Source organism: Mirounga angustirostris, unplaced genomic scaffold, assembly GCF_029215605.1.
Source record: "Mirounga angustirostris isolate CCGP_5_RB_7025 unplaced genomic scaffold, mMirAng1.0.hap1 SCAF_4, whole genome shotgun sequence".
Classification (NCBI taxonomy): Eukaryota; Metazoa; Chordata; class Mammalia; order Carnivora; family Phocidae; genus Mirounga; species Mirounga angustirostris.
In genome coordinates, this window is record NW_026991712.1 from 172,344,034 (window position 1) to 172,364,266 (window position 20,233).

The 20,233-nt window shown below is 47.3% G+C and overlaps 1 protein-coding gene across 1 annotated transcript in view; it reads left to right on the forward strand.

Annotated features, from left to right (window-relative positions):
• Positions 1-572: 572 nt before the first annotated feature.
• Positions 573-20,233, forward strand: part of LOC123860422 (cytochrome c-like) — a 45,851-nt gene continuing 26,190 nt past the window's right edge. Inside the window, exon 1 of the mRNA XM_045899139.1 lies at positions 573-897. Coding sequence (XP_045755095.1) covers positions 573-897 — 325 coding nt within the window. The remainder of the gene's footprint in view (positions 898-20,233) is intronic.

Sequence of the window (20,233 nt, forward strand, 5' to 3'; positions counted from 1 at the left end):
ACAAGATAGCATTGCAGATCTAGGCCTTTTGCTGGCAAACAGTCTTGGGGACAAGAGCTAGCATGGTGTTATGGAAAGTGCTCCAGACAAAGAGTTAGGGGCCCTGAGTTTAAGCTTCAGTTCTGTCACCTATTTGCTGTGGGCAGATACTCCTTGTCCCGAAGCTAGAGTGTCCCTCCCTATAAAATGGGGATAAGGGGACTCGTCTGGACTAGATAATCCAAGATCTTTCCCAGCTCTGACATTCTGGGATTCCTTGAGGTGGGACAGACTCATTGATTCATTCAAAAAACATTCCAACTGCCCACAGTGGACACAGCACTCTAGGTCTTCCTTTTTCGGTACAACTTGTCTTCAGGAAGGGGGGAGGAAATTTGCTGGGAAATGGTTATTTTTTGCCATTAAAATCTACGTGCAAGTGGATATCCATAAGCAAAAAACAAAGAAAACCAAAAACCTTCCATCCATACCTCATACCACATGTATAAAAATTAACTCCTACTGGAGAGAGCAGACATCTGGCTTGCGAGTGGGCATCTTCGTTTCGCACCTGATGAAAGAGCAATTTAAAAATGAGTGATGTTGAGAAGGGCAAGAAGGTTTTTGTTCAGAAGTGTGCCCAGTGCCAGACCCTGACAAAGGGAGGTGAGCACAAGACTGGGCCAAATTGCCATGGTCTATTTGGGCGAAAGACAGGTCAGGCACCTGAATTTTCTTACATGGATGCTAACAAGAACAAAGGCATCACCTGGGGAGAGGAGACACTGATGGAGTATTTGGAGAATCCCAAGAAGTACATCCCTGGAATAAAAATGATCTTGGCTGGCATTAAGAAGACAGGGGACAGTGCAGACTTGATAGCTTACCTCAAAAAAGCTACTACGGAGGGGCTCCTGGGTGGCTCAGTTGGTTGGGCGTCTGCTTTAAGCTCAGGTCATGATCCCAGTGTTCTGGAATCGAGCCCCACATCTGGTTCCCTGCTCTTTGGGGAGCCTGCTTCTCCCTCTCCCTCTGCCTGCCACTCCCCCTGCTTGTGTTCTCTCTCTGTCAAATAAATAAATAAAATCTTTAAAAAAAAAAAAGCTACTAAGGAGTAACAGTTGGCCACAGCCTTACTTATTACAAAACAAAAATGTCTCACGACTTTTTAAATGTGTACCATATTTAAATTGATCTCATACACCAGAATTCAGATCATAGCTGGCTGATAAAATATTTCTTTTGGACAGTCCTGATTTAAATAAGATTGGCTTGGGGCGCCTGGGTGGCTCAGTCGGTTAAGCGTTGTCTGCCTTTGGCTCAGGTCGTGATCCCAGGGTCCTGGGATCGAGTCCCGCATGGGGCTCCCTGCTCAGCAGGGAGCCTGCTTCTCCCTCTCTCTCTCCCTCTGTGCTCTCTCTCTCTCTCAAATAAATAAATAAAATCTTTTAAAATAAATAAATAAATAAATAAATAAATAAATAAATAAATAAGATTGGCTTGTGAATTGGCAAACTTGTGAATTTTTTACTAAGTCAGACTAGGTTAAATGCATGTGATCAACTTTCTGAACTTTGCTAGGAATTCTGGTTCAGCAAGTACTATCACTGTTTTCCCCTTCTAAAGATATGATTGGAATTGATTAGTAACGTTCAGCTTTTCCCAGAGATGGTAAATGCCAGCTCTAAACCTGTAGGAGATTGGTTTTATATTAGATTTATATAACGAGTTATATTAATATGTTTATATATATATAAAATATATTTCATATATCACTGTTGTAGAGAACAGCAAGACTCCACTCTCTGTGTTTCAGGTTGTGTTCATTGGCCTGTTAACGACAAGGGCTGAAGAGTAGTCGGCTATGTCCACTTTCTTTTTGTGGTCGTAACTATGCCAATTTAATTAACATTCCCTGCATCAAAAATGTTGTCTTTTGCCTCATGAATGGCATTTTAGTGTGGTTTATGTATCGTATTAAATAAGACTATTTAGCACTTCTCACATTTTGTAGATCATCCGTGAGTTCAGATGCTTTTAAAATTCAGTGTGACAAGATATGGCAGCAAACTTGGCTTGTGAATTTTTTACTAAGTCAGACTAGGTCCTAATTCAGGATTGTCTTCTAAACAGCTATTCAAAGACACAACTGTAAAATTACCATATACGTATGATTGGTAATGGTGCTTCTGCCAACTGGTTAGAAGAGTTGGGGGAGATATATCAGCACAAATTTGTAAATTATGTGATAAGGTTTTAGATAATTAAAAAGAAAATCACATATCAAAATAAAAATTAACTCATACTGGATCAGAGACCTAAATGTAAAACTTAAAACTGTAAGAATTCTTTTTTTTTTTTTAAGATTTATTTATTTAGGGTGCCTGGGTGACCCAGTTGGTTAAGCGTCTGCCTTGGGCTCAGGACCCTGGGATCATACTCAGCGGGGAGCCTGCTTCTCCCTTTCCCTCTGCTGCTCCCTCTGCTTGTGCTCTCTCTGTCTCTGTCAAATAAATAAATAAAATCTTTAAAAAAAGATTTATTTATTTATTTGAGGTGGCGGAGGGGCAGAGGGAGAGAGAGAGAGAATCCCAAGCAGACTCAATGCTGAGCACAGAGCCCCATGCAGGGCTCGATCACATGACCCTGAGATCATAACCTGAGCCGAAATCAAGAGTCAGATGCTTAACCAACCCACCCCGGTGCCCCAAAACTATAAGACTTCTTTTTTTTTTAAAGATTTTATTTATTTATTTGAGAGAGAGAGAATGAGAGACAGAGAGCATGAGAGGGAGGAGGGTCAGAGGGAGAAGCAGACTCCCTGCTGAGCAGGGAGCTGATGCGGGACTCGATCCGGGACTCGATCCGGGACTCGATCCGGGACTCGATCCGGGACTCCGGGATCATGACCTGAGCCGAAGGCAGTCGCTTAACCAACTGAGCCACCCAGGCGCCCTTAAAGAAAACATTAGGAAAAATCCTGTATGATCTTGGATCAGTGAAAGATTTCTTAGGTGCAAAAACCCCAAACCATAAAGGAAAAATTGATCAATTAGATTTCATTAATATTAAAGACTTTTGCTTTTCAAAAAGCACCATTAAGAGAATGAAAAGACAAGCCACAAAATTAAATAAAATGTTTGCAAACAACAACAAAAAATTAAATTGTTAAAAAAATAAAAGAAATATAATCAAAGTAAATAAAAACAAAAAGTTATAAAAATATAAAGAAATAAAATGCAAGCAATAAAATGTTTGCAAATCAGGCATCTGATAAGGAACTTTTTGTCCAGAATTTATCAATACTCAAAACTCAATAATAAGAAAATGGCCAACCGAATCTACAAACGGACAAAAGATTTGAACAGATACTTCACCAAATAAGGTGCACAGATGGAAAGTGAGCATGAGAAAATTGTCCCGCATAAAATTGTAAAAATTAAAAAGACCAGCTATATCGTGTTGATGAGCATGTGGAATAACTGGAATTCTTGCTGGTAGGAATGTAAAATAGTACAACCACTCTGGAAAACAGTTGGGCATTTCCTTAAGAAGCTGAAAACACACCAGCCATATGATCTAGCCATTCTACTATGAGGTTTTTCCCCAAGAAAAATGAAAACCTATATCCATACTAAGATTTGTGCGTGAATTGTCACACCAGTATTATTTGTCAGAGGCCCATACTTGAAACAACCCAAATGTCCATTAACAGGTGAATGGATAAACAATTCAATGTGGTACATCCTATAGCCATACAAATGAATGAGCTATGGATACATGCAACAACATGGATGAATCGCAAAATAATTTTGCTGAGTGAAAGAAGTTAGACAAAAGAGAATACATACTGTGTAATTCCATTTTTTTACAATTGTAGGAAGGATAAACTAATCTATAGTGAAGAACGCAAAGCAGTGGTTGCCTGGGGGTTGGAGAGTGTGCGGGTGGGGGCGGGAGGGAGGGATTTCAAAGGGGCTATTGGACGTGATGGATATGTTCATTGTCTTGATTTTGGTTATGGTTTTAACAGTGTATCCATATGTCAGAACTTCTGAAGCTTTACATTTTTTATTGGCCTATTTATAGGCTTATCTATTTTTTATTGAGATATAATTGACATATAATGTTGTATTAGTTTCAGTTATACAATGTAATGAGGCGATATTTGTAAGAAATTGTACATTTTATTTTATTTTTTTAAGATTTTATTTATTTGACAGAGAGAGACACAGTGAAAGAGGGAACACAAGCAGGGGGAGTGGGAGAGGGGGAAGCAGGCTTCCCGCGGAGCAGGGAGCCTGAGGCAGGGCTCGATCCCAGGACCCCAGGACCTGAGCCGAAGGCAGATGCTTAGCGACTAAGCCACCCAGGCACCCCAGAAATTGTACATTTTAAATAGGTATAATTTATGCTTCACCAGTCCAGGGTGAGAATTTTCTTTTTTTCTTTTCTTTTTTTAAAGATTTGTTTATTTATTTTAGAGGGAGAGAGAGAGGGAGAGACAATGTGTGCCTGAGTGGGAGAAGGGGCAGAGGGAGAGGAGAAAGAATCCCCAAATCTCCAAGTAGACTCCCCACTGAGTGCAGAGCCCAAGATGGGGCTGGACCCCACGACCACGATCACGACCTGAGCTAAAACCAAGAGTCAGATACCGAAACCAGTGAGCTACCCAGGCGCCCCAGGGTGAGAATTTTCTAATAAAGCCTTTTCTGTTGCCTCCCCCGCCAAAAAAAGTATAGTTTATTGTATGTTAGTTATACCTCAAAAGGTATTTAAAAAATCAAGGTGCAAACATAGAATTGGTAGTGACAGAAAAGGCAGTCAAAATATGTTAGGACTGAAAGGTGTTACAGTTCATATGAATATGTTATAGCAAATATAATATGATACCAATTTGGTAAGCACACATGCACGTGCACACACACACACTCACACACACATGAATCTAGCAGAATCTTTTACAGTTAAAAATGCACACATACCCTTTGTCCGGGCAGTCTTACTTTCAGAGATCCCTCATACATGAGGAAAAATGAGTATGCAAGATGAGATTGCCATGTATAGATGTGCAGGTTGTTCACTGCACAAGGACACCAGGCTGAGGGGCATGTGGGGCTGGAATCCAGCGTACACTCTACTTGCCAAGCCAGGGGAGTGCCTTGTTACAGGCCCATGTCTGCCTGGGGAGGCACCTTTCGCTGATTCGCACAAAAGTTTTATATGGTCTAGGTACAGCCCAGTTAAAGATGTCACAAGATGACTATTAACTCAGGATGATTATCTGCTTTTGCAAAGCAGAAACAACCTGGATGTGTACGTATAGGGGACGGGTTGAAGAAAGTACCGCCCAACAATACAATGAAAAAGTATGGAGTACTAACAGGAATGAAGTTGACCTAGAGGATGTCAGACAGAATATTAAATGAAAGAAGCAAACTGTAGAGGGCTGTGTTCCGGACCACCACGAGATCCTCACACATGCTCCTTGAAAGCTGCTCAACCATTCCCTTGATTTTCTGCTTATATTTTCCTTTTCCCTCATGTTTTTCTGAACATTTTCCCTATTGATGGTTGGAAGTCAGCCGGCCAGCCCTGGATAGCTGTATTTAGTGTCTTTATTTTTTCTTTTAAGTAATGTCTATATGCAACATGGGGCTCAAAACCACAACCCCAAGATCAATAGTGGCACGCTCTACCGACAGCCCGCTAGGAGTCCCTGTATATAGTTTCAGTTAACAAAAAACATAAATCTCAGGCATAGAAACTATTCTGTATATATAAAATAAGGGAATTTTTTTTAAAGCAAAAGGAACATATTCATGTAAATACATACATACGCATGTGTGTTGGGAGGGGAAATGGAAGCCTATTAACTTTTTTTTCCACACACTTCGGTGTCATTTGACCTGTTACCATTGGCATGTGTTATTTTTGTAACAAAACAAAACAGAGTGTGTAGTAGTTCCTTGTATTAGCCATACTACTTTTCTGTATGTTGGAAATCACATCAAAATAAAAAAACTTAAGTATTTAGAAGCAAAACAAAATGAGGACAATGAAGGTTTTTTCCCAAGGAATGAAATACTAAACTAACAGAAACCCCCTCCTAAACTGTCAACTACACGGAACCGTCCCAGATAAAAATATTCAGGTGAAAAAGGGGAGTGTGGGCGGGAGTGGGGGGAGGGAGGAGGTGCTGGGTGTGACTTTCCTTTGGGCTCTAGGATCAGAAGCCCGTTTTCACTTGATAATTCAGGAACCGGGAGGAGTTTGAGCCTGGGGCCCTTGGCTCCTATGTAAAGGGGGATTGCAGGGAGTCTGTGGACCCCCTGACATCTTGGGAAAATGTTTCCGTGTGCATTTTTGTGTGTCTGTAGCTCTGACCAGATTCTCAAGAGGGTCTGCCATGTCAAAGAGGCTAAAATCCATGACTTTATCTTTAAGTTCTGTTTGTTTGGAGAAACGATTTCAGCGAGCCCACCTCCGTGCTGAAGACTAGCAGGCAGAAGTGGCATGTGATTTGTATTAATATATTCATTATAAGATAATTCACAAGAAAACAGGAAAACCTAGAAAGTCATCCTAGCTGAGATCATCATTTTTTACCTTGTCTTCATTTCTACTCTCTAAATGTTCTACAGTGAAGACACACTATTTTGGCAATAATAAAATGTTATTATGAATACATTTATTATTATAAATATAAATATGTATATAGCTAGGTGCATACACCAAGCACTGGAGGGAACCACACCCAAAATATGAACAGTGTTTATGCCTGAGTGATGGGGTTGTGGGTTTTACACTTTCTTCTTTAGATTTATCAGGAGTTCCTATTTTGAAGTTATTTTGAAGCAAGAAACCTCTTCCCTCCTGGTGATCAGTTTTAATTCTACCCCCTCAACTGGCACCAACCCCCCCCTTGCCTCCTTACAGCCCCTCTTGGCCCCAAGTGGCCCCACACTCATCGCCTTGTTTGGGTAAAGAGGGGAACCAGGACAGGGGGCTTGCCCAGGCATGCTGGGCTAACTTTCTTTTGGGGCCCAGCCCCTGAGTCACTTGGGAAAACTTTAAACACACGCTCTGGACACTTTACTCTCTCTCCCTCCCTGCGCTCCCCCCCGGGGGAGAGAAAGGGTTGAAAGAGCCAGCCATCAAGAGTTAGGCTAGGCCAGGCTCAGACAGGCTGAAGGGAGGAGGGGGCCTTCCCAGATTCATGGATTTTTCTGGCATCAGAGAAGCTGGGTGAGGATCCGGGAGTTTGGGCGCCAGGCTGTCTGAGCTCCAATTCCGGCCCCACTATTTCCCCCAAGCTGGTGCCTTCACTCCTCCGGGCCCTCTTTACCTCCTCTGCAAAGTGGCGTCATGATGGTACCAATAAGGAGGTTGTGTGATAGGAAGATATATTAATTAGAAAGAGTATACATTCCACCCCCCACCCCCGAAAAAGTCATCCAAACACATATCATTTCACAGTGGGCCAAGCAAGCAAATTGAAACCTCTGCAGGCCACAGCCACATGGTTTGTAGGCTTTGGCTGGTAAAGGAAAACACGAGACCCCTTTGTCAGGATTGGTCTTGTATGTGGGTGTGGAATTGTGTAAGGTCTTGGGTTCATCCCGAGGTTCATAACTATGAAATTCCAGGGAAGTACTTTACGTCCAGCGTCCAGGTTCGTGCCCAGCATGAAAACCATACTCAGCATACAAATATCTATTTCCAGGAGCAGCTTGACCTCCTGCACCCCCACTCCCAAACCTCACCCCCACCCCCTCACCACCGGGCCTGGAACCACCCTGAGTCCCCATCCACCACTACTGTCCCTGGCTTCCATGCAGGGACTGTTATTCCCTGGATAAGTGCCCAGGCTGATTCTCTCCTAGAAATAGAATGTAAACAGGGTAGGGGGCTTGTGGTAGAAATCCCAGAGCCCCAGAACTCCTAGCTAGAAGTAGAGTCCCAGTAACGAGTCAAAAGGGGGAATAGGGTCACTGGGTGTGTGCCCCTAAATTGCCATTCCTCCAGCTGGGATGCTCTTCCTCCTCTTTGTTTGGCGACCCCCAACTTGTCTCTAGCTAATGCATCATCTCCTCCAGGAAGCCGTCCTTGTCCACCCTCTCCCCAGTCTGAGTCAGGGGCCTCCGGGGCTCCCTTGCACCCTGCTTACCTCATCACAGCACTTGGCACAATCCAGTATAATTGCCTGTTTCCTTGGCCAGCCCTCCCCTCCCCGGCCCCACACCTTCCCACCCCAGAGAGAGCGGGGAGGAAGGCAGGGAGTGGGTTTTATTGTCTGTATCTTGGGCATGTAGCACAGGGCTCAGAGCGGGCCTTCGTAATCTGGTACTTTAGTAAACGCCTGACTCTTAGCACAACAATTTATAGGAGAAAGGTTATGAGTCTGGGCTGTGGATCCTGACACACCAAGACCCGATTCCAGTTCTAGTCTCCCTGGACCATGGATAAATAATTTTCTCCTTGGGCTCTGTTGTCCTCTTGGATAAAAGGGGGGTAATAACAATCCCCACAGTGCAGGTTGTGGCCAGAATTAAATGCAAAAGTCACCACAAGGAATTGGCTCAGAGCCTGCTACACACAGCAGGTGCTCCATAAATGCCCTGGTGCTCCTGGTTCCTCAGCCGCCATAATGTGGCAGATAGAACTCTCCACCCACTCAGTTGGTTAAGCGACTGCCTTCGGCTCAGGTCATGATCCTGGAGTCCCTGGATCAAGTCCCGCATCGGGCTCCCTGCTCGGCAGGGAGCCTGCTTCTGCCTCTGACCCTCCCCCCTCTTGTGTGCTCTCTCTCTCTCATTCTCTCTGTCTCAAATAAATAAATAAAATCTTTAAAAAAAAAAAAAAGAACTCTCCACCCACTCAGGGGCGTGGGGACAATGAAGGGCTCACCCAGAGGGGGACCCAGGGAGCCAGGCCTCCTGAGTGGTTGGCTTCCTGACCTGGATCCAGGGCTCCTTCTGAGAGAAGAGGCGACACCCTGGCTCACCCCTCCTGGGGCTCAAAGCCTGGGGCTCCCTCTCTCCTTGCCAAACATTAGCCTATCTCACCCTGTGAAACTCAGGTGGGTGACTCAGAGACCAGGCAGGCCACCTTGCTTGCTGCTGCCAGGGCCGGGCTCACGGGCAAGGCCAAGGCGTGGGCCGTCTGCACACACCCAGGGCCGCGGGACCCCAAAGCAGCTGGGGGCACCCCTTCCTCCCTCTCAGGACAGCCAAGGAAGCCCACCTCCCCCACCCCTTTCTCCTCTTTCCTTTTATTCCCACTTGTCTGGCCTGTTTTCTCGCGGAGGTGAAATGTGAGATCTGTCCTTAGAAATTGTCTAGGGGCTAACAGAAGTAACGCCAGAGAGTGAGGAGAAGGGGGGCTGGGCTCGGGGCACCACGCACATTTGGCTTTTCACCAGTCCCTCCCTCCCCAGCCCCCAACTGCCCTCCCACGGGGGACAGCAGGGGCCAGATGTGTTCATACCCAAAACACAACAGTTGTTTCTGGAAATAGTCTGGGAGGGTCTTCCTACAGCAGCCATTCTCCAAAGGTGGATTCCTTGGGGTTCCAGAGACACTTTAGGGGGTCCACAGGTCAAAACAATTTTCCTAATAGTATTGAGACGTTCTTTGTCTCTTTCATTCTTATTCCCTGACAAAACTCATTCTCTGGAGTTTTCCAGAAGGTACATGACATGTGGTATTGCAACAGATTGAATGCAGTAGTGGCCATAAGAAAACAGACATTGAAGAGGTCTGCAAAAATCGGAAAACAATGCCACTCTTCTGGCTTTTTTCTTACTTGGAAAATATTATTTCTTTTTTAAAATTTTTTAATATTTAAAAAATTTTTTATTTTTTTTAAGGATTTTATTTATTCATTTGAGAGAGAGAATGAGAGCACAAGCAGGGAGAGAGGCAGAGGGAGAGGGAGAAGCAGGCTCCCCGCTGAGCAAGGAGCCCAATGTGAGGCTCGATCCCAGGACTCCAGGATCATGGCCTGAGCCGCAAGCAGATGTTTAACCATCTGAGCCACCCAGGCATACATCTTTTTTTTAAAAACTTCTATTTTATTTATTATTTGAGAGAGAGAGAGAGAGAGAGAGAGAGAGAGAGAGAGAGAGATGAGTGGGGGAGGGGCAGAGAGAGAATCTCCAGCAGACTCTCCACAGAGCGCAGAACGTGACTCCGGGCTCAGTCTCACGACCCTGAGATCATGACCTGAGCCGAAACCAAGAGTCGGACGCTTCATCGACTGAGCCACCCAGGTGCCCCTGCAAAATACTATTTCTTATAACAATATGTTTTAATGCCCGCATCTAATGAGTTTATTACCCTTACTTTAAATCAGGGTTTCTCACCCTCTGCACTATGGCCATTTCGGGCCGAGTAGTTCTGTTGTGGGGCCGTCCTGTGCATGAAGGATATTGGCACCATCACTGGCCTCCGCTCGCTTGTCGCCAGGAGCGCTCACTAACCCCCCGTCGTGATGAACAAAAATGTCTAGACATTGCCGAGTGTCCCCTGGAAGGCAAAATTGCCCCCGGCTGAGGACGACTGCTTTGAATGAATTATTGAATGAATTATTACTACAATTTCTCAGGTTTCATTTCTCTCGTGAAAATTAGCAACAGATATAACCTGCAAAAACTCTCAATAATACTTACGAACGTCAAGTGGTCCCAAGCCTTAAGAAGTCCGAGCGACACACAAGCCATTGTGGGCTTGCTGATAAGGACAGAGGGCTGCCTGTCCCACATGGTTTTGAAGGCCCACAGAGTGAGGGCAGGATGCTCGGCCCTCTCGCGGGGTGCTGCCAGAGATGTGAGTCAGCCTCCCCAGGGGGAGGGGGCTATATTTTCCCTTTGAAATAACATTTATTTTGTTTTTTCAAAAAATAGAAATCAGCACATAAGGTGGAAAGCATGCAAAAACACAAGGGGTGAGTAAGAACCCCGAATTATTGCACCACCCAAGGAATAAGTACACATCACATTTCGGTGTTTGTCCTAACATTTAGGGAACTGTCTATAAAGTTGTGGCCCCAATTTTGTATCAGCGGACCCTGTGAGATGGCTTTCTCCCTCCCCTCAGTTCAGGAGGCCCCTCCCGAGATTTTCCAAAGTAACTTAAGTTGCCATCTGTGGACCAGGCAGTGGGTGACTGGCCACGTAGCGAGACTTCTGGAATGACCACAGAGCCAGCTGCCTCCAGGATTCACACCTGCCCCAGAGCGTCCTGGCCACTGCTGGCCAGTGCCTGAAAGCACGCCATTTGAGCAGCATATTCCTTTCATTCGGGGCGCTGCTCCCTCGCACACCTCCTAGAGGTCTTTGCAACCTTCCAGCTTAAAGCCCTCAGCTCCCCGTTGTCCACAAGTCTGCTTGAGCTAATGACAGCTCCCAGTGACTTACTGCGCTTACTGTATACGTACCAGGCTCGGAGCTAGGTGCTTTCCGCATCCTAACTCACTTAATCTCATGACCTACCAGAAGGTGGGCATTACTACCTCATTCTACAGATGAAGTAAACACGGCACGGAGCAGCTAACTAACTTGCCCAAAGCCACACAGCCAGCAGCAGATTTGAGCCCACTTCTGACGACGCCAAAGTCTGTGTTCCCAGATATGCCACTCTACGTGCACATATGTCCCTTATAGATCCCTCCCTGCTCCTCAGCCTCTTCTCCCAGGAACATCAACAGCAAGGGCTCTGGACACAGATGAATTCCAACCTTGACTTCCTCTTAAAATAGCTGTGTGACTTGGGGGAAGTCACTCAGCCTCTCTGAGCCTCAGTTGCCCCACCTACAAAACAGGAGTAGTAATAATCCTGACCTCACAGGTTGCTGTGAGGACTCAGTGATGGAAAGCATGCTAACCCCCTAGCACTGAGCCTGTGGCCACTAGTACATGTTCAATAAAAGAAAAGAAAAAAAAAAATCCTTGACCTGACCACACCAAGCTGCTTGTGGGAGCCCCTTGGCCTTTGTATGCACTGTTCCCCCCACCTGGAACATCCTCCGCTCCTTCACTTTGAACTCCTATTCGTTCTTCAAGACCTTGTTCAGGCTCCGTGTCTTCTTCAAAGTCTTTCTTCCCCTCCCTCTACCCAGCCTAAGCGCTCCTTCCCCGCACACCTGCAACTCTGGTCTTAGAAGCGCAGGCCTGCTGTTAAATCTTAGGTATGTCCAGGCCCCACCTTCCACCAGCCGGATCAGCACCGCCAGGGTGGGGACTGGATCTCCTGTGTCATGATAGGCTTCGCTGTGGATGAGGACACACGGCCAGTGTACATCCTCTAGGCCTGCAGCACATCCTCCTATAATTATTCGTTTCCAGGGCAGAGGGGCCCTTGAGGGCCAGAAGGGGCCCCCTTGTTTGTGGATCTCCCAACCGCTCTAACACTCGCTGAGCGCTTACTCTATAGCAGGTTGTGTTCTAGTTTAAGTGCTCTGCTTATACCATCACCTCTAACCCTCAAATGATCCGCGGAAGCAGCTATTGTTATCAGGGTGGGTTCTGTGGATTGAGTCACTCCACCTCCATCCCACCCTCCTGAAGCAGGTGCGAGAACATGCCTCGAAAATTTGCTACAACAACGGGGGGAGGCTGTTATTGCCCAAGGTTATTGCCCAAGGTTTTTTGGTTTTGTTTTTTTTAAAGATTTTATTTATTTGACAGAGAGAGAGAGAGACACAGCGAGAGAGGGAACACAAGCAGGGGGAGTGGGAGAGGGAGAAGCAGGCTTCCTGCGGAGCAGGGAGCCCGATGCGGGGCTCGATCCCAGGACCCCAGGATCATGACCTGAGCCGAAGGCAGACGCTTAATGACTGAGCCACCCAGCCGCCCTCAAGGTTATTGCCGAGCTTTGAAATCCATCCCCATGGAATGGCCCAGTGAAAGACTGAGATGCCAACACAGACTCGGCCCTTGAAGACAGGGAGTCCTTTATCGACTTTGGCTTTGCCAAAACTTCCTTAGATGCTCCCACCCAACCTTTTCTCCATCTCCCCCTCACTTGGAATCAGACCTGCTTTGCAATCTCCCAGTTTTGTCTGGCTCCCTACCTATTTTCTCTTATTCAGGCAGCTCCCCTAGTAAGATCCTTGCATGCTTAATTCTGTCCCTGCATCTGCTCCCAAAAGACCCAGATTATCTTGGTGAGAAGGTTAGAAAGTGAAAAACTACATTTCCCAGACTCCCTTGCACCTAGGGTTCTGGTTAGGAGTTATATCCTAGTGAGACGTTTGTAGGTGGAGGACAGGCAGAACCCCCTTTTCCTTTTTAGTCATTCTGCTGGCCAGCAAAGGTGGGGACATAGGACATTTTTCTGCAGCAGATTTGGAGTGCCCTTTAAACACAGGTGCCAAGAGGTAGTTGCACTGGCGGCTTCTGGATCTGCCTTCCTGATGAGCCGTGATTAGCAGTTAGGGGTATGTCTTGAGCCTGACCTCAAAGTTGTAGTAGCTTCTCAGTGCATCACTTCTCATGGTTCCCAGAGGCCCTGCCTAGAGCTGATTCCCTTCCAGTGATTCTGTAATCTTGTAATTCCCCATGTTAAATCTCTCTTGTTCAACATGCCTTGAATGGCTCGTTTCCTGCGCTAACATGGGCATAATTATTATTCCCTTTTTATAGAGGAGAAAACTGAGCCCAGGTGGTTACGGGACCTAGCACAGGGACAGATTGGGCAGGGGACAGTCAGCTTCCAGCTATGCCCTTCACACTGCCCCCCGCTGTTGACAGCACCCCACACCCTGCTCAGTGTTCCTTCCACTGGGCAATGTCCGCAATCACTGGAGTGGAAGAAAACATTACTTCCCACTTTATAAATGTACTCTACTTTGTGTTTTCAATATGATGATTTCTTTTACTCACTTCATCCCATAAAAGATTTCAGGTGTTTTTTACTTCTAGGAAAAAAATCTTCCAAAAGACAAATCCAATCCAATTTTGTGATGTGCTTAAGAATTGCCTTAAAATACAGGGGGCGGGGAGAATGCAAAACTCAGCAAAAACACATAATTTTTGTTTGTTTTGTTTTTTAAGATTTTATTTATTTATTTGACAGAGAGACACAGGAGAGAGGGAACACAAGCAGGGGGAGTGGGAGAGGGAGAAGCAGGCTTCCCGCGGAGCAGGGAGCCCGATGCGGGGCTTGATCCCAGGACACCCCGGGATCATGACCTGAGCCGAAGGCAGACGTCTAATAACTGAGCCACCCAGGCACCCCCAAACATACGTTTTTAAAGCTAAAAAGATATGTGGTCTTTTTCTTATTCTAAAAGCAATATGCCTTCATTGTATTAACAAGCAAACACACAAACATACAACAAAAAAGTAAAGATAAATTATTTAAAATTCTACTCCCCAGAGAAAACCACCATTAACATTGTGTGGCATGGCCTCTGTACTGAGAGGAAAATTCACATTCGTTACCACACCTTGTACATCCTACATGGCCTGGGCCTGTCACTTCTCAGTACCCCTCTCCTCCCACTCTCCCCTCACTCACATTGCTTCTGCTCCTAGAGGTTCCTCATAATAGGCAGACACGCCCCCACCTCAGGGCCTTTGCACTTGCTGTTTCCTCAGCCTGGAATGCTCTTCCCTGATCACCTGTGGCTGGCAGCCTCGTTTCCTTCAGCATTGGACTCAACATTCACCTTCTCATCTCCACTGGCCATCTGATTTAAAATTTTACTTCCCCCTTCACCTATTCTCCACTTTATTTTTTCTCCTTAACACTTATCACTGCCGAACACGTCCTCCACTTTACTTTCTTGCTCCTCATTGTCTCTCTCACCAGAGTGTCATCTACATGAGGGCTGGGATTTTTGTCTATTCTGATACTGGACCGGTCACACAGATGTGCTCAATAAATATTTATTGAATGAATTAATTCACATCCAGGAGAGTTCATGCTTTCCACTGTTTTGAAAATTTATCATTTCACAGTATGGAATAAAAGATCTGACTATAGGGGCGCCTAGGGGGCTTAGTCGGGTAAGATGCTGTCTGCCTTCAGCTCACGTCATGATCTTGAGGTCCTGAGATCGAGCCCCTCATCGGGCTCCCTGGTCAGTGGGGGGAGTCTGCTTCTCCCTCTCCCTCTGCTGCTCCCTCCTGCTCATTCTCTCTCGCTTGCTCTCTCTCTCAAATAAATAAATAAATAAGCTTTTTAAAAGATCTGACTATCTGAAAGCTGCTGCCATGAAAAGCCAGGGCCTGTGACCCGTGTACCCACGGGCAGTCGGGCTGTGACATGTGTATGCAGCCATCCTTTCGGATACTGGTGAAATGGTTTCAGATTCTTCCCAGATCCCTCCAACTCAAGACCTGAACTGGCCCCTAGCCTTGGGGAGGGCAGTGGTTTTTTTTTTTCTTTTTTAAGATTTTATTTATTTATTCGACAGAGAGAGAGACAGCGAGAGCAGGAACACAAGCAGGGGCAGAGAGAGAGGGACAAGCAGGCTCCCCTCTGAACAGAGAGCCCGATGCGGGGCTCGATCCCGGGACCCTGGGATCATGACCTGAGCTTGAAGGCAGCCGCTTAACCGACTGAGCCACCCAGGCGCCCGGGGAGGGCAGTGTTTTATAGGGAATCTGTCATCCAGAGCCACAGCCTCCAAGGTGGGCAGCAGAGTGGGGGGGCTCCAAACCTTGTCCTTCGAGATTCCCCTTCTCTTGGGGGGCCTCCCACTGATCCCTACTGTCCTGGGGAGAGGAGCACAGCGCGCCCTTCGGTAGTCAGCTTCAAGTGTGGCCTTGGAGTTTTAACCTTCATGCCCCACAGCGCAGCTGAGACTCTTGATTTTTTTTTTTAAAGATTTTATTTATTTATTTGAGAGAGAGAGAATGAGAGAGAGCACATGAGAGGGGGGAGGGTCAGAGGGAGAAGCAGACTCCCCGCCGAGCAGGGAGCCCGATGCGGGACTCGATCCCGGGACTCCAGGATCATGACCTGAGCCGAAGGCAGTCGCTTAACCGACTGAGCCACCCAGGCACCCAGCTGAGACTCTTGAAACCAGACGCTACTGAGGCCAGGGAGGATATAAGGGAAAGAAGCACAAATGGTGTCACACAGCTAAGTTCTCTGTGTCACACGCCACTCACCCGCAGTGCTGGACCCAGCGAGCTCAACAAATGCCCAGCTCCCTGTCTACCTCTGTGTGCAAGAGGTGCCCTCTCCCCCACCCTCAAGAGAACCCTCCACCTAGAATGCCCAGAGTCTTGCACATCCTGATCACAGGGAACGAAGCCCAGAGGGATACAGATGCTCCATCCCTTTGTTGAAGGCCTGCCTTCTAGAGCCTGTCTTCCTGACCCAGGACATGCCTGGGAGAATCAGCTCCCTCTAACCCTAAGGCAGGGACAGAAACGGCTCCGTACACCCTTACCCCTTGTGCCCATTATCCAGCACAATCCTCTTCCCCACTAAGCTCAGATACGAGCTCAGAATCCTTCTCAACACAATGCCCCACCAAATTCATTGGGGTTGTTGGGTTCCATCCAACCTAACTGCCATCCTTGACTTGTGCCCTCGACAAGGCAACCAGCTCAGGTAATAACCCTAGCAACCCAGACTGGGGGAAAGGAGGGGCAGTGTTATTTCTTCCTAGGAAATCACTCTTTGAAGAAACCAGGAGCCTATCAAAAATGGAGTACAAGGTCTCAGATACTGCCCTTCCTTGCTACCACCACCTTGTGGAGAGGAAACTGGGAAGAAACCCTCACGAAAGGGCAGAAGGGGAAAGGGTCAAGAAGGTCAAGGGTGAAGTTAGGGGGAATTTGTCCCCAAGAACAAAGGTCATCCCAAAGGGCCCAGCTTGGTTACTAGAGGCTTCAGAATGGCAAGTTGTGAACTTTATTCCAGAATATAATCCCATTTGAGCCACACAACAGTCTCTGTGGGGCATCCTCTTGGGAGCTCAGAGCTTAGGCTCAGCACTCCCGAGTTGTTTGACCTTGGACAACCCTCACTGTCTCTGAGCCTCAGTTTCTAGGCCTCTAACCAAGGTTCTCAATTGGGGGTGATTCAGCCGCAGGAGCATTGGGCTTTGTCTAAAGACGTTTTTGGTCATCACAACTGGGGGGTAGGGGTGTTCCTGGCTTGTAGTGGTTAGGGGCCAGCGATACTGTTCACATCCTACAATGCACAAGAGAGAATTATCTGTTCCCCAAAGTCAACAGTGCCAAGGCTGAGAAACCCTGCTGTCTCATAAGGGGATAATAACACCAATCTCACGGGCTGGTTGTGGGGATCAAGAGAGGAAGTGCGTAGAAACTCCTGACTTACATGAAGTCCTCGGTAAGCAACATTGCTGCCTCCCTGAAACCTGCCCTAACGACGGAGCTTGACGCAGAGCACAAAGTGGAGCCCGAAGAGTCCAACCACACAAAAGGCAAGATGGTGTTCTGCAAAGTTAGAGTAGCCTGCTCAGCTAGCTGGCCATAACTTCTAGGGCACCAGGAGCCCATTGCCCATCCTGGTTTACTAGAATTCATATTATCATGGGGTTGTACTGAGTTGTGTTGTCATTCCTATTTTATGGATGTGAAGCCCAATTTCCCATTGGAATCACGCCCGCCTGAGCACTCGCTTCTCCATCTTCGGGGACTTCTCCATCTCCAGCTCGCTCCTTCCAGTCTGGCGTGGGCTTTAAAACCACCATGTGATGCCTGTTGGATTTGTTTGTAAACCAAGAGTAACTAGGTTAAAAATGAGGATCAGAGGGTACTTTCAGGAGAAAAGTCATAGGTATTGGTGCATGAACTTTATATTGCCTGTTCCGTGTGTCCAGAGGCCTTTTTCTTTTTCTTTTTTTTGCTTACTTCCTGGTTCACAGATAAGGCTGCCTGATATGGGGTCTGAAGAGCAGAAGTATTATCGTCACCTGAATAAATTCTGTCTGCTTTAGAATGTATTATATCATTTTTTATCGTGCCTTAAAATGACTACCTTAGGTTGGACTTAGAAGAATTTTTTTCAGCAAATACATATTAGGCACCTACTCTATGCCAAGCACAGTGAGTACTGAGAACCAGCTGGCCAGCATGGGATCCAGACCTGCGCACGCACCTCAACGTTGCAAAGAGTTATCCAACATTTTGTTAATTCATCAAGAAATATTTAATAAGGGCACCTGGGTGGCTCAGTTGTTAAGCGTCTGCCTTCGGCTCAGGTCACGATCTCAGGGTCCTGGGATCGAGCCCCGCGTCGGGCTCCCTGCTCCGCGGGAAGCCGGCTTCTCCCTCTCCCACTCCCCCTGCTTCTGTCCCCTCTCTCGTGGTCTCTCTCTCTTTCTGTCAAATAAATAAATAAAATCTTTAAAAAAAGAAAAGAAATATTTAATAAGCCCCAATGTGTGCCAAGCATTGTTCTAGAAATTCACTAACCTTAAACCTTTTATTTTCCAAAATTACCATGCAAGGGTGGTCTAATACTTGACAGACGAAAAAACTAAGTCACTGGTTCAAGATCACACCTCCAGGAAGGGGTAGAGCGGGGCCTGAGCTTGCAGTCCCCTGCTCCGCCCCCTCCCCACCCAAGGCTTCCGACTCCCCCAAGAAAGTGTGGTCTGACTGCTCTCTAAGAACCTTGCATGGAGCGCTTGGCTTTGCTGGGCTCCTGGAGCTGTGAAACGGGTTATTTTGTTAAGCCCTTTACAAACCCCCCTGGTTCCACCCTTGAGAGATACCTAAGCGCCAGCCTCCCATGACAGAGGGGAAACCCAGCAGATCTGGGGCCCTGGGGATGCTGGCCCCGTGCCATCTGTCTCCAGCCCCGGAGTCAAGGCCTGGCCGTGAGGACTGAGGGCTGGCAAAAAAACAGAGGGCAGGGGGGCACCTGGGTGACTCAGGTGTTAAGCGTCTGCCTTCGGCTCAGGTCATGATCTCAGGGTCCTGGGATCCAGCCCCGCATTGGGCTCCCTGCTCAGCAGGAGTCGGCTTCTCCCTCTCCCAGTCCCCCAGTTGTGTTCCTGCTCTCTCTCTCTGTCAAATAAATAAATAAAATCTTTAAAAAAAATTAAAAAGGGGCACCCGGGTGGCTCAGTCGTTAAGCGTCTGCCTTCGGCTCAGGTCACGATCTCAGGGTCCTGGGATCGAGCCCCGCATTGGGCTCCCTGCTCAGCGGGGAGTCTGCTTCTCCCTCTCCCACTCCCCCTGCTTGTGTTCCCTCTCTCACTGTGTCTCTGTCAGATAAATAAATAAAATCTTAAAAAAAAACACAAAAAACAGAAGGCAGGGCGAGGGGTCAGCAATCCATCGGGACAGAGGGGAGGTTTGAAAACCTCTGACGGGGGAGAGTTTTGTGCTCTTGCCTTGTTAAGTGGGAAAAGCATGGACTTTGGAGCTACAGAACCTACTCTGCCCCCTGTGAGCTGAGTAACCTTGGGCAAGCTTTATAATTGCTCTGTTCCTCAGTCCCTTCACTTATTGAATGGGGACGATAAGCCCTACCTGTGAGGACTAAATAAAATCACGTCCTACTGTATTCGGCACACTTCGCCAGGAATATGGCAAGGGCAGCCCCGGGTAACGCCCCATCTTCCCTCCGATCCTGACGGCAGACCTCGCTCATAGATCACAGAACCTTCCCCACCAGTCACGGCTTCAGACTCTTGCCCAGGCAGCTGCCTCCCACGGAGCTGACATGTGTCCTGATAACCTATTACAAAGTTGGTGATTAAAAACAAACATTTCATTGCATCTCATGCTTCTGTGGGCTGGGCATCCAGGCAGGGGTCGGCGGGGCAACGATTTAGCTCTAGATGGCATGCCTGAGGCTGCGGGGCTCAGAGGGCAGCTGGGCTCCTTTGAAGCTTCACCCACATTCCTGGCAATTCTGTGGGGGCGGCGGTGAGGCGGGGCTCAGCTGGGCGGCGCTGCCCCTCCACGTGGCCTCGGGGCCCCCACGCCGGGTGTCACCAGCCAAGGTCGTGAGAGCTGCCCCTGTGGCAGCTCAAGGCTCCCCGTGATAGCACGTAGAAGCTACCGTCTCTCAAGGCCGGACCCAGGACCTGGAAGGGCATCACTTTCTCTATATTCTGTTGGTCAGAGCAGTCGTGGGCCCACCCAGGTTCAAGGGGACTTAAACCCTGCCTCTCCGTAAGAGGAATGTCGCAGAATTCGCAGCCATCTCTAATCTGCTATAGCAGGAGACATGAAATTTGTCTGCCAAGCTTCTGAAACCATCAGCAAACCACAGGGCCCTTCTCAGCCCTCCTTAGGTACTCACTGTCC